Here is a 14,388-nt window from a genome sequence, read left to right on the forward strand (position 1 = left end):
GTGTCGAATTCCTGACCCCAAGTGATCTGCACACCTCAGCCTCCCAAAGTGAAGGGATTACAGGTGTGAGCCACCATGCCCGGAAGAAATTGTATGTTTTATACCTCTGTATGTATATATAAATGTATGCACACACATATACACACACACAAGTTAGGGAAGAACATATCAAATTATCAGGGATATTAATTCCTGGAGAGTGGAACTATGGGTTACTGAGGGGAAACTCACTTTTTTCATTTCTGTTGCATTATAATTTTTTCAATGTCCATTTTACTTTTTAAATTTAAGAAGGCCAGTGCAAATTATAATAGACTCAGCCCACAACACACAGATGCGTACGTGCACTGCATACTTACGCACACACTGCAGTGCACATAAGTGTACATGTGTTTTGTGCCGAGTATATTAAATTTTGAATTGGGTTTCTTATTCTTCCTGGATACACGGGTGGAACACATTTCCCAGCCTGCTGAGCAGTCAGGCGAGGCCACATGCTACTGAGTTCCAGCCAGTGCAATGTGAATGATAGTGACTGACGTATGTCAATGGCAGGGCAGGCCCACGAAAACCTCCTCCGTGACAGCCTCTGTGCCATTCATGGGCTGTAGCCATGAACTATAAGCAACCTGGGTAACCATGGTAACTATAAGTAACCATGAACTACAAGCAACCATCCCTTGGGGAAGAAGTGCCCTTGATCACAAGCACCCACTTTGGATTTTCAGACGAGATTGGCTGCGTTCAATGTGGTATGGCCGTAGACTCATTTGGGATTTTCAGCGAGTGAAAAATAAACTTTGCTATGCTAAGCCATTGCGATTCAGGGGTCAGTATTACCCTGACTAATATACTTATGCAATTTTCTCTCAAAGAGATCCTCTTTACAAAACTGATTTCCTTTAAAAACAAAGACTTTGTGTTGTTCACCAGCACCCAGCACAGGGCTGGGCCTAAGGTTGCTGGCTCAATAAAGGTTTGCTAATTAAATAAATAAATGAATCGAGTGAGCAAATCAATGCAATCCTGGTTACTATAGAAAACAAATGAGGCCGGGCGCGGTGGCTCAAGCCTGTAATCCCAGTACTTTGGGAGGCCAAGACGGGCGGATCACGAGGTCAGGAGATCAAGACCATCCTGGCTAACCCGGTGAAACCCCGTCTCTACTAAAAAATACAAAAAACTAGCCGGGCGAGGTGGCGGGCGCCTGTAGTCCCAGCTACTCGGGAGGCTGAGGCAGGAGAATGGTGTAAACCCGGGAGGCAGAGCTTGCAGTGAGCTGAGATCTGGCCACTGCACTCCAGCCTGGGCGACAGAGCGAGATTCCGTCTCAAAAAAAAAAAAAAAAAAAAGAAAACAAATGAGTTAAATGTCATATGACTGAGGCAGCCTCTTGGCCTAGGAAGGGTGACATTCTATTGAGAATTTCTGCAGCCCCTTGGATTATAAACAAAGACACCCAGGCCATAAAGACATTCATTGTAACAGAAAGTCAATTGACCTGATAAAATCTAGAGCAACACAAGCCATTTTGCAATGATTATTCATAACTCTTGGTACATGTATTACATGTATGTGTGTACATACACACATACATGAAGACACTGATCTGCGTATAAGTGTGTGTCTTGGAAACTGGACAATACTTGAATGAGAGATAACCCAGTTAATTGGAGGCAATAAATGTTATATTAATAATTTTTCCTCTTCAATTCTGGAATAATTGCATATGTTTTATAGTGTTGCCTTTTTTTTTTTTTTTTGAGACAGGGTCTCACTCTGTCACCCAGGCTGGAGTGCACTGGTGAGATCTCGGCTCACTGCAGCCTCTGCCTCCACGGTTCAAGCGATTCTCCTGCCTCAGCCTCCCAAGTAGCTGGGATTACAGGTGCGTGCCACCAAGTCCGGCTAATTTTTGAATTTTTTGGTAGAGATGGGGTTTCCCCATGTTGGCCAGGCTGGTCTCAAACTCTTGGCCTTAAGTGATCCCCTGCCTTGGCCTGCCAAAGTGCTGAGATTACAGACGTGAGCCACGGCACCCGGCCTTGTTTGTTTGTTGCCTTAAGCCATTGAGTAATGTGGGTATGGATGTGTCAGAGTGAGGCGTAGGGAAGATATGAGTAGCTACTTTCTCTAATAGAACTCAGGTGTATGTAAAGACAGAGCAGGGCCCTGCCCTGGGAATCTGGGCCATTTCCCCGTCAGAAATGGGGCAAGACCAAGGCCAGGGCTATGTGCTCTCAGACCACCCAGTAAGCTGAAGCAAGTTTCTCAAGCTTCTCTCTTTTATTGCAAACCTTGAATCCGCCACGCATGCAAAAAGCCACTATTTAAAGCCCTTTAGAATGCACTGGAAACCCCATGTAACACACCTTCTGGAGTCCAGAAACCCCATGGAGTAGAGGGAGATTTCTCCAATGAGGGCGTAATCTGGCACCATCATGGCTACCGTCCGGAACAAGGCCTGGAAGAGAAACAATGAATCAGAATCGGAACATGTGCAGTGAATACTGAGGGAAGGCACATCCACAGAAGCAAAGGGAAGTAGCACGGTCCTTCAGGCCACTCCAGTGACAATCAAGGCAAGCAGGACTGGGGGACAAGTGAGTGCAGATAGACCATCCTCAGTTGGCCAATGCATGGCTCAGCTGACCTCCCTACTGGCCCTGTGCGGGTACATGTCGTTACTTACATTCGGTCCCTCAGTGGTTCTGTGGAAGGCCCTAGGTGCTGGTACACCTCATTCTCCTATGCCAAATGAGGACACCTCATAGCATCACTCAACTGTTGGAGCTTCCCAGTGTTCAACATGGACATCAGAAGTCATTTAGGAATGCAGAACCAATATGTAGCAGAAGAAGTCAGACAGATCTTTTTTGAGACAGAGTCTCTGTCGCCCAGGCTGGAGTGCAGTGGCATGATCTTGGCTCACTGCAACCTCCACCTCCTGGATTCAAGCGATTCTCGTGCCTTAGCCTCCCAAACACCCGAGGATTACAGGTGCCCAACACCAGGCCCAGCTAATTTTTGTATTTCTAGTAGAGATGGGGTTTCATCATGTTGGCCAGGCGGATCTTGAACTCCTGACCTCAGATGATCCAACTGCCTCAGCCTCCCAAAGTGTTGGGATTAAGGCATGAGTCACCGTGCCTAGCCAGACAGACCTTGATTTGAGTTTCTGTTTTGCTACGGACTAGCATGGGCAAGTTATACAACCCTTATAGATCTCAGTTCTTTCATCTCAAAACAGACTAACTTTACTCTCTTCATAGAGTTATCATGAGAATAAATGATAGAATGCAAGTGAAGTGCTTACAAGAGTATGTGGCACATAGTAAGTGTTCAATATATACCAGCTATTGCATTATTACCTTCGATCTTAGAGGAGAAGTAACTTGCCTGAGTCACCCAGTTAGTTAGAGCTAATGCCAGGGCTAGAATCCAGGCTTCCTGATACCATGCCCGGGTGCTTTCTACTATACCACGGCATCATGAAAGCTGCTTGTGATGATCTAATATGGCTGTTGGCTGGGATGGGTGCAGGGGGTGCTTACAACTACTGGGCAGTAAAAAATGAGAAATGTGGCCGGGACTGGTAGCTCACACATGTAATCCCAGTACTTTGGGAGGCCAAGGCAGGTGGATCACTTGAGGTCAGGAATTTGAGACCAGTCTGGCCAACATGGTGAAAACCTGTCTCTACTAAAAATATGAAAATTAGCAGGGTGTGGTGGAGCATGCCTGTAGTCCCAGCTACTCAGGAAGCTGAAGCAGGAGAATTGCTTGAACCCGGGAGGCAGAGGTTGAGGTAAGCCAAGATCGTGCCACTGCACTCCAGCCTGGGGGACAGAATGAGACTCCATCTCAAAAAAAAAAAAAAAAGAGAGATTGAGAGAAATGTGGATCCAAATTCTATCTTGGCCTTCACTGGCGTATGTTGACCTAGAGGGGGGGAGCCACTTGAAGCATCACCCTGACTATTTTCTCTTCTCAGAGAGAAGTGGTCCATCTGAATAAGATTCCAGGGCTCCAATCAGAATGCATTAGTAGCAGGGGATAGATCATGTCCTAAAGTCAGTGGATATGGGTGTGGCTGGGTCTCTCTTACCACTTCCACCCAAGGGGATGGGGGAATAAATTTACCCCCAGGTAGGTACCTCCAGAGGTTTCTCTTTCTTTTTCTTTTTTTTTGAGGTAGAGTTTCACTCTTGCCTCCCAGGCTGGAGTGCAATGGCGCTGTCTCCAGTCACTGCAGCCTCCGCCTCCCATGTTCAAGCGATTCTTCTGCCTCAGCCTCCTGAATAGCTGAATGGGATTACAGGCACTGGCCACCATGTCTGGCTAATTTTTGTATTTTTAGTAGAGATGGGGTTTCACCACGTTGGCCAGGCTGGTCTCGAACTCTTGACCTCAGGTGATCTGCCTGCCTCAGCCTCCCAAAGTGCTGGCATTACAGGCATGAGTCACAGTGCCCGGCCCAGAGGTTTCTATTCTAAAAAGCACACCCTACATGTATATCTGCTGGCATTTACCTTGAGGTTGTCAGGCAGTTCAGCCCTGCCAGCATAGCCGGGGTTCATGGTGATGAACACAGCGCACGTTGGGTTTAGAGAGAGCTCAGTGCCTTCAAAGATGAACATCTTTAGCTTCCGAATGATGGCTTGTTGGATGCTGAGGATCTGCTGAGCGACCACAGACAGCACTTCCACCTGGGGTGAGAATGCCCGGCTGATAGGAGCTCCTGCTTCTGTCTGACAACCACCCTACTCTACCAGAGTCCTCCCACATAGCAAAGAAAGAACCCAATCACCCGGAAACCAACCACACCTGCACATTCAAAATTAGGAGCATGATTTGGGGTTTTGGTAAGAAAAAAGAACGTAGGTTTGCGCGTGTGTGCATGTGCGTGTGCGTAAATAGTTTCCATAGTATTTTATCTTTGTTTCAACACCTAGCATAGTACTTGACATACAGTAGGTATTCTGTGTTTATTGATTCATATTGGTTCAAAGATCAGGGATTTTTATATTTCCTGATCTTCATTCATCATCCAAACAGAATTATACACTCTTGGGATGCATCTTTTGTACTTCTGCTATAGACTTTTATCATGTTGGTATTTGTTTCATTAAATTTTTATTTCCCTTTACTAGATTGAACAGTCTAGACAGCAAGACCCTTTTTTTTTTTTTTTTTTTTTTTTTGAAACAGAGTTTCACTTCCAGGTTGGTATGCAATGGTGAAATCTCAGCTCACTGCAACCTCCGTCTCCTGGGTTCAAGCCATTCTCCTGCTTCAGCCTCCCGAGTAGCTGGGATTACAGGCACTCATCACCACACTCAGCTGATTTTTATAGTTTTAGTAGAGACAGGGTTTCACCATGTTGGCCAGGCTGGTCTTGAACTCCTGACCTCAGGTGATGCACCCGCCTTGGCCTCCCAAAGTGCTGGGATAACAGGTGTGAGCCACCGTGCCCGGCCAAGACCTTTTTTTTTTTTTTAGAGACAAAGTCTCACTGTCACCCAGGCTGGAATGCAGTGGCTGCATCAAAGCTCACTTCAGCCTCGAACTCCTGAGCTCAAGCAATCCTCCTGCCTCAGCCTCCTGAATAGCTGAGGCTATTTTATTTTTGTAGAGACAGGGTCTCAACTGTGTTGCCCAGACTGGTCTCAGACTCCTGGGCTCAAGTGATCCTCCCACCTTGGCCTCCCAAAGTGTTGGGATTACAGATGTGAGCCTCTGTGCCTTGCTATACAACCATTTCATGCTCATCTTTGTAGTATGAACTTATGCGGAATATCTGATGTATAGTAGCTGCTCAATAGTTTGGAATGGGCAAGTGAATGAATTAATATGATGGAGAGATGGGGACATGTGTATAAAACATGCATCTGTCTCCTTGAGACTCCTTCTGTTTAATTCACTGAGTACCTGCTTTGGAGGTTCTCATGTCTACCATACAAGAGACATAAGGCCCTGTTATTAAGGGGTGCAGAGTCAAGTAAAAGGCCCCTCCATGCACAGCTTCTTTGTTTTGTAGCCTAGAGGCAGAGTTACCTCGATCCTGTTGAACTCATCAAAGCACGCCCATGCTCCAGCCTGTGCCAGCCCCTTGAAGAACTTCCCCATAGCTTTGTAATCCAAACCATCAGAGCAGTTGAAGACCACACACTAGAAAGAGGGAGGATGTGGGTATCATTCAGGGTGGATTGCATCCCATCTGAATTACCCTGCACCATTCAACAGCAGTGGGCTCCTCTCTCCTTGCTCTGCTTGAAGGAGCTGGGGTCCATGCTGCCTGTTAATGCTAAACTATCTTAAAGTTCATGCTTACTTCCCAGAATAGGGGTGCAGAGAGGGCCTGGAAGAGAGGGAGGGGATAGATGGCATTTCCTTACCTGCTTAGCCAAGGCTTTGGCCAAATCTTTGGTGGTTTCTGTCTTGCCAGTCCCAGCTGGACCCTCTGGGGCACCCCCAAGGTTCAGCTTCAAAGCTCCCATCAGTGTCCTATGGGAAGAAAATAGGACTTCAGTGCTTGACATCTAAGACCCAGGAAAGAAACTGACTTTTTATTTATTTTCACTCATACAAATATTTAGGTTAGTGCAAAAGTGACTGCAGTTTTTGCCATTGAAAGTAATGCTAAAAGCTGCAATGACTTTTTCACCAACCAAATAGTTAAGAATTTTCCCGATTATATGAGCAATACAACTTCACTGTAAAAATTTCTATTTTACTCGGCATTGTAACCTCAGAGACCAGCACAAAAATGGCACCCATAAAATATGTGTTTGAATGAATAAATGAATACATGCATATATACATATATCTCAAATAAAAGTGAAAATACTCATAACCTCCACATTCCAAAGATCACCAGTGCTAATGGAATGGTGAAAATAAATATATTTATCCAACTAGATTACAAATTCTTTTTTTCTTTTGAGACAGGTTCTCACTCTGTCGGCCAGGCTGGAGTGCAGAGGCATGGTCACAGTTCACTGCAGCCTTGACCTCCTGGACCCAAGTGATCCTCCCAGCTCAGCCTCCCAAGTAGCTGGGACTTACAGGCACACACCACCATACCTGGTTGATTTTCGTATTTTTTGTAGAGATGGGATTTTGCCATGTTGCCCAGGCGGGTTGGTCTCAAGCTTCTGGGATCAAGTGATCCACCCACTTTGGCCTCCCAAAGTGCTGAGATTACAGGTGTGAGCCACCATGCCCAGCTAGATTATGAACTCTTAAGTTCAGGAATCATATTTGATTGCATTTCATAACCTTAGTAAATTAATACAGTTCCTGGCATGTAATAGGTGCCAGACATATGTTAGAAATGAGTGGTGTAATAACTGTGGTTCCATGGCCCTTGGTATGAGTCTCTATGTTTTCATTTAGCACTCTATCTTGTAATCATTTGAATATGTCTCTCCTGAACCCCCAGTTAGATTTAGGGTTTCTTGAGGTCATGCATGGTGCACAGGAAACTTCAAAAAACGGTTGTTGAACAATGAGTGGAATAAATACATGAATGAAGAGCAAAAATCATGACCATAAAAAAACAAGTGGTTGAGGATTTTGAAGGGAGAAAACATTCCCAAGCATTATTTTTGCAATCTAAAAAACTCCCACTGTAAGGAAATATATAAAAGCAAAGAACATCTAAACATCACAAAACCGACAAGTTCACAAAATCCCGATCTCAAAGGCTGAGTTCCACAGAAAATGTCAGAGCACTTTGCTGAGCACAGAATGGCCAGATCTTTTCATGAGACTGGCTGGCAGAGCATACAGACCCCTTGGCTGCGTTCTTGACCTCACTTCTTGTCTATCTTATGGCCATAGGATCTCCAGGCACCATCTTGATTCCTGCCATTGGAGAGCCGTCTACATCAAGTCCTGTGTCATGTTCATGGACGTGCACCAATATTCCACTTGTTGGTTCAAATATATTGATTCGCACTAGAACTATTACTGGGTTCTCATTTCTAGCCTGAAGACCTAGTTTGCATGCCCATCTTTGGGACTATGGAGAATCTAATAATCTGAAGTGTGAAGGGTAAAGGTAACCCAAGACATCCCTAACTTTCCTCCCCAGAGTCTTCTTCCCCTGGAGTTCTCCATTCACCCGTCAGATCTAGGAGCTCCAGAGTGTACCTGTAGCAGCGGTCTGTGAGAGGTGTGATCACCAGCCGAGGGGAGTTTCCCAGGTACTCATAGCCATACAAGGCTTCTGTGGTGATAATCTGCACCTGTACATCCTCGGCCACCCAGTAGTAGCGCAGCTGTGAGATCCACTGGAAATCAGTCAGATCAGAGACCCTGTCCTCAATTAACTTGGCCACCACGTCGCGGGCTGTTGGGACACAGATGCAGAAACACGCACACAGAGCCATCAGACCTCTCCATCTTCGTAAGCTCCTCAGTTAGAAGTGGATGTTATCAAGGTCCCCCATTCTTCAAACAATTTTATTTTATTTATTTATTTTTTGAGATGGAGCCTTGCTCTGTCCCCATTCTGGAGTGCAACGGCGTCATCTCAGCTCATTGCAACCTCTGCCTCCTGGGTTCAAGTGATTCTCCTGCCTCAGCCTCCCAAATAGTTGGGATTATAGGTGCACGCCACCACACCTGGCTAATTTTTTGTATTTTTAGTAGAGATGGGGTTTCAACATGTTGGCCAGGCTGGTCTCCAACTTCTGACCTCAAGTGATCTGCCCACCTCGGCCTCCCAAAGTGCTGAGATTACAGGCATGAGCCACCGCACCCGGCCCAGACAATTTTAGATTTCACAAGCCTCCTTGCCCACCCCCACCCTGCAGGCAGCAATATCTGTTAGAAGCTGGTATTTGCTTTCTCCCAAAACCAGGCAGAGAATCTGCTTCACTATCTTCTCTCAGACAGCACAGCAGAGGTATTAAAGGTGCGTGCTCTGAAATCAGACTGCCTGGGTTCAAATTCTGGTTCCACCACAACCCAGCTGTGTGACTTTGGGTAAGTTCCTTGACCTCTCTGTTCTTCAGTTGTGTAATCTGTAAAATAGGGATAATATAGTACCTACATTATAGGGTTATCATGAGTATTAAATGAATATATATGCACATACATACATGCCTACATCTAGACACAATAGAGACAGAGAGCTGTTCTTGGCGTATGAAAATGTTATACAGGTATTAGCTACTGTTATCATCCCCAAATTCTTGGAAGTCTGAGCCAGAGGGCTTTGCAATGCATACTGACTCCAAATGCCATCCTATTTCCAATACAACCCTTTTGGTCCCGTTTCAGGCCCCTAGGATATCCTAGGAGAATGCAATCAGCATGGCCTTATATAGCAGGGGAAGGAAGCCCGAGAATCCATGGTTAGATATATCCTTTCCATCTGGAGGCCTGAGAAACCAGCTGGAAGATATACATTTCTAGCTTTTCTCTTTTCTCTCATGGGACTGTAAGCCCTGATTTAATTTTATCCAAGTGACAGGGGCCTTGAAGTTGAAGAGTGGATCTAGGCTGATGAGAATCATTCATTATGTTTTTGGTAACTCAGGTGGAGAGCTATAGAGATCTCAGAGCTAGTACAGCAGACTCAAAGATTCAGAACCTGGGGCTTAGAGAGGTAACTAACTTGCTGAGAGGCACACAGCTATGATAGCAAGCAACAGAAGCGCCTGTGTCTGTCTGCTTCCAAGCCTAAGGGACTTTTCAAAGGGTTGCTTCTATTGAACCTTTCCTGCCTCTCTGTGACAGTCTTCTTTATTACAGTAAAATCCAAAACCCTGCAGGGAAGAGTCCTTGAAGACAATTATATCCACAGCTTTTTCTTCCTTCCCAAGGAATTTAATTCTCCTCCTGGCTCTTGGGGAAAATACACAGGGGAACCACCTGATACGTTCTCCCAAGGAAGAGGGTATAGGGCAGGAGTATGGTATGCCTGAGGGATCCAAGAGGAAAGCGAATTTCAAGGGATTGAGTTGGGGATGCCTTCACCATGCAGTGTGTGTATGTGCGCTTGCGTGTGTGTGTGTGTATGTGTGTGGGTACGTGCGTGTGTGCATACATGCATGCTTGTGTTTGTGAACCCAACCACACTCGGGTACCCTGGGCAGTATAACCACATCTGCACCAATTATTCCTAACAGCTGAGTATGTAGCTGTATGAAGAGCACATTTTCCCTTCTCTCTCCTTGATGTTATGCTGGTCTACCTAATGAAATCAGATTGAAGTAAGCATTAACCTGAGGGGAATGAGATGCCATGAAATGCCAGTAGGAAGCAGGGTGTGTGAGCAAGAGACTCTGTTCCCAAGCAACCAGCCTGGTCCAGCCCTAGTTTCCTTGGTGATGGAGAGAGGGTGTGGGGGTGGTTTGTTTTATATAAAGACCCCAGTTTTTCCTCCTCCTCCTCCTCTTCCTCCTCCTCTTTTTTTTTTAAGGAGGAGCTGGAAGGCATCCTCTCTCACCACCCACTGCTTGCAACATTGCCCATTTCCAGTCCCTTAGGCTTGGAAGCAGACAGACATAGGCGCTTCTCTTGCTTACTATTATAGCTGTGTGCCTCTCAGCAAGTTAGTTACCTCTCTAAGCCCCAGGTTCTGAATCTGTGAAATGTCTATGAAAATGAGATAATGTATGTCAAGCACTTAGCACAAAGCCTGGCACCTAGCAAGGATGCAAAAATATTAGCTACAGTTAGCCAAGGAAATGATTCCACGTTAGGGAAGCTCAGAAATGACTTTGGCCATCATTGTCTCAGTACAGGCCCTGCTTGGAGGGCTCCTGGAAATCAGTTTGGGGGTGGGAGAGGAAACACAGGTGGTGGAGAGCCCTTCGGCGTTGGCTTCTCTCCTTCCTCCTCCATCTTACTCTCAGTTGGAGAAAGCTCTCCCTAATGAGGAAGGAAACCCTGAATTATTCCATCCAGGAGAACTGAGATGAGCAAGACTAGACTGCTTCTCCTGGACAGTCAGTAATGATAGGGGAAGCCCACTGGCTTACCGTGGACATCGATGACCGTGAGGGCCCCGAGCGTGAGTCGAGCTCCACTGCTCAGCTTCCCTCGCACCAGCTGGACGATCTGTGCAATCTGATCATTGCTCTTTTTCAGAAAATTCTGGCAGGGGCAGAGGAGGGGACAACTGGTTACATTTGACTCTCCTCTGGTAATCCCTGTGTCAAGAAATGGTACCATGGACCACCGGATGGCTCAAGCCAGACTCCTGGGTGTCATCCCTCAAGTCCACCTTTTCCTTACCTCAGTCCTTAATCTCTGAATGAATTCCTAATGCATTGTGCTGAAAGAGGCAAGATTTGGAAAGTTTCATACTCCATAGTTTTATTTTTATACTATTGTGGAAAAGGCAAAATTACAGGAGTGAGCAGAAAATACCTTGGTAGTTACTGGAGACTTGGAGTAGAGAATGCAACTGACTACAAAGGGCCTGAGGACATTTTTTTGGATGGTGTGGAACTGTCCTATATACTGATTGTGATGGTGCCTACACAAATGCATGTGTTTATCAAAACTGAGAACCGTATGCTAAAAAAGGTGAATTTCACTGTATATACCGTAAATCAGAATTAACCTCCCAAATTGGAAACTTTTTCACATTAAAGAGACAAAGGAGCTATAAAAACAAAATGCAACATGTAATCCTAGATTGCATCCCGGACCAGGAAAAAAAAAAAAAAAAAGATAGTAGGGCAATTGGCTAATTTTATTTATTTATTTGAGACAGAGCCTGACTCAGCCTACCAAATAGCTAGGACTACAGGTGTGCACAACCACACCCAGCTAATCTTTGTATTTTTAGTAGAGATGGGGTTTCGCCATGTTGGCCAGGCTGGTCTCGAACTCCTGACTCAAGTGATTCACCCACCTTGTCCTCCCAAAATGCTGGGATTACAGACACGAGCCACCACACCCGGCCTGTTATTTCTTTTTCAAGATGACAAAATTTAAAATAGCCAATTTAGAAAGGTCTATAGATTAGAGAATAAAATCATATCAATGTTGATTTCCTGATTTGGATAACTGTACAATGGTTGTCTAAGATGTTAATATATGAGGATTCTGGATGAAAGATATATGAAAATTCTTTGTATTATATTTTCAGCATTATTTGTAAGTTTCACGTTATTTCAAATTAAAGAGGCAAAAAATAAAAGAAAAAGAAAACTTAAAAAGGAAAAAAAGTAAGACCACCCTAGGTTCAAACCCTGCCTTTCCTACTTTCTAGCTATGTGGCTCTGGGCAAATGATTTTAAGCTTCCGAGTCTCAGTCTCCTGGTGTGTCAAATGCAGATTTTTTTTTTGAGATGGGGTCTTGGTCTGTCACCTAGGCAGGAGTGCACAGGCACAAACATGGCTCACTGAAACCCTGACCTCCTGAGCTCAAGCAATCCTCCCACCTCAGCCACCAGAGTAGCTGGGACCACAGGCACGCACCATCACTCCTGGCTAACTATTTGTAGTGAGGGGGTCTCACTATGTTGCCCGGGCTGGTCTTGAACTACTGGCCTCAAGCAATCCTCCCGCCTTGGCCTCCCAAACTATTGGGATTACAGGCATGAGCCACCATATCCTGGCCTAAATCTAGATGATTATAGCTGCCTCTTCAAGCTGTGTTGAGGATTAAATGAGGTAGTGTATGTGCTGTTGGGGCTTCTCCCCACATCTCTCCTAACACCTATTCCACAGCTATTCTAGACCAAAGTGTCTTCCTGCTGGCATACACCATGCTTTTCATCTTCAGGCTTTTGCATACTCCAGGTCTTCTCTCTGGAACACTCTCCCTCCTATTTTCTGCTCAGCTAATCCCTACTTATATTTCAGGTCTCCTCCTAGACACCACTTTTCTGGGAAATCTTCCCCAATCCTAACTTCCCTCCCCTCACTCTCTTACTCTTTCCTTCCTTCCTATTTTCCTCCTTTCCTTCCTTACTTCCTTTTTCCTCCCTCCCTTCCTCCCTCCCTCCCTCCCTTCCCTTCCTTCCTTCCTTCCTTCCTTCCTTCAATCCTCCCTCCCTCCCTGCCTCCCTCCCTTCCCATACTTACTGGATGTCTGTTCTTTCCTTATCACAGTTCTATAAAAGAGGCTTTTTCTCTCCCCCACTAGACCATAAATCCTTGAGGACAGGGACTATGTCTGTCTCATTCACATCTAATTACCTTTGTTAGCAGCAGTACCAGCACAGAGCAGATGCCAAACCAATATTTGTTAAATGAATAATAAATGGTTGGAGGGAGGGAGGGATGATTATTCTGTGTCAACACCTGCTTCCTTTAGGGCCTTGGTATATGATGGGAAACATTCTCCCTATCTATGGGTGGGAAAACTGGGGCACATGAGTCCACCTCCATCACAAAAAGTCAGAGATACTGTCACAAAAGTCAGAGGATTTTAGAGTTTCTAAACTTGGAAATGATGTATGTGAAAGCAGTTTGCATGTGTACAGTGCAATATGTCTATTAGGATTTATCAATATGGAATCTGTATAAGTTTAAACAGTGGCCAAATTTTATGTTCTAATTTCAGTTTATATGGCAAAATATAGGAAATTAAAACATATTCTAATACACAGCCAATCCTCTAAGAGCAGTAAAGGAGATCTGGTGAGATATTCATGGGGAGTAAGACCATGGAAGAAAGGCTGAATATGAAGTTTTCATTCATCCATTTAACAAATATTTGGTCAAGCATGGTGGTTCCCAGCACTTCGGTGGCCCCTTGGCTTAGGAAGAATATGGGAGGTCTCCTTTGGTGGAAATTCTGCCAGGTTGGCCCCTAGAAGCCCAGGGTATAAGACTTAGAATCCTGTAGTCCAGAATTTCTGTCTGGGAAGGACTAGGAGAGGTATCGTACCATAGAATTGCAGGACAGCTCGAATCCCAAATTCTCCATCCCACTGTCCTCATGGGAACCCTGACGTCTGTGATGCTATGAGCCCAAATGATTTTTGTTTAGACAACAAAACATGGCTACTCTAATTATACATCATTCAAATCCTAATTGATGCTTAGATCTCTTCTGTAAGCTTCGCAGCAAGCTCACCTACCGGTAAGGTATTTTCCACCAGGGCTTGGGACACCTCCTGGGTCCAAAAGATGGAGGAGACACAGATAACCACCTGTCCAGGCCACTGTAAGACCCAGTGATTTCGAGCGACCTGGAAAAGTGCAGTGGGCATGTTGTAGGATCAGTTCACGTGTGGTTTAAACTGAGTTTACAAAAACATGCCCCAACCACCTCATCGCTGCAACAAAAACAAAATCTTCCCCCACGTTCAGATGCTACAAGGCTTGACATCTCTGGGATTACCGATTTATGTCTTCCTTTCTGAGTTTTATGAAAAAGAAAAGAAAAAAAAAACAGCAATCATCTCATCA

General features: G+C 45.1%; 1 protein-coding gene across 1 annotated transcript in view; it reads right to left on the reverse strand.

The window, feature by feature from the left end:
* The window catches only part of DNAH3 (dynein axonemal heavy chain 3), a 211,576-nt gene that overhangs the window by 101,331 nt on the left and 95,857 nt on the right, over positions 1–14,388 (reverse strand). The window contains exons 28-34 of the mRNA XM_073015222.1: positions 14,058–14,168; positions 10,998–11,112; positions 8,158–8,356; positions 6,399–6,507; positions 6,058–6,171; positions 4,533–4,709; positions 2,373–2,464 (exon numbers count right to left, since the gene is read on the reverse strand). Coding sequence (XP_072871323.1) covers positions 2,373–2,464; positions 4,533–4,709; positions 6,058–6,171; positions 6,399–6,507; positions 8,158–8,356; positions 10,998–11,112; positions 14,058–14,168 — 917 coding nt within the window. The remainder of the gene's footprint in view (positions 1–2,372; positions 2,465–4,532; positions 4,710–6,057; positions 6,172–6,398; positions 6,508–8,157; positions 8,357–10,997; positions 11,113–14,057; positions 14,169–14,388) is intronic.

Source organism: Chlorocebus sabaeus, chromosome 5 (genome assembly GCF_047675955.1).
Source record: "Chlorocebus sabaeus isolate Y175 chromosome 5, mChlSab1.0.hap1, whole genome shotgun sequence".
Classification (NCBI taxonomy): domain Eukaryota; kingdom Metazoa; phylum Chordata; class Mammalia; order Primates; family Cercopithecidae; genus Chlorocebus; species Chlorocebus sabaeus.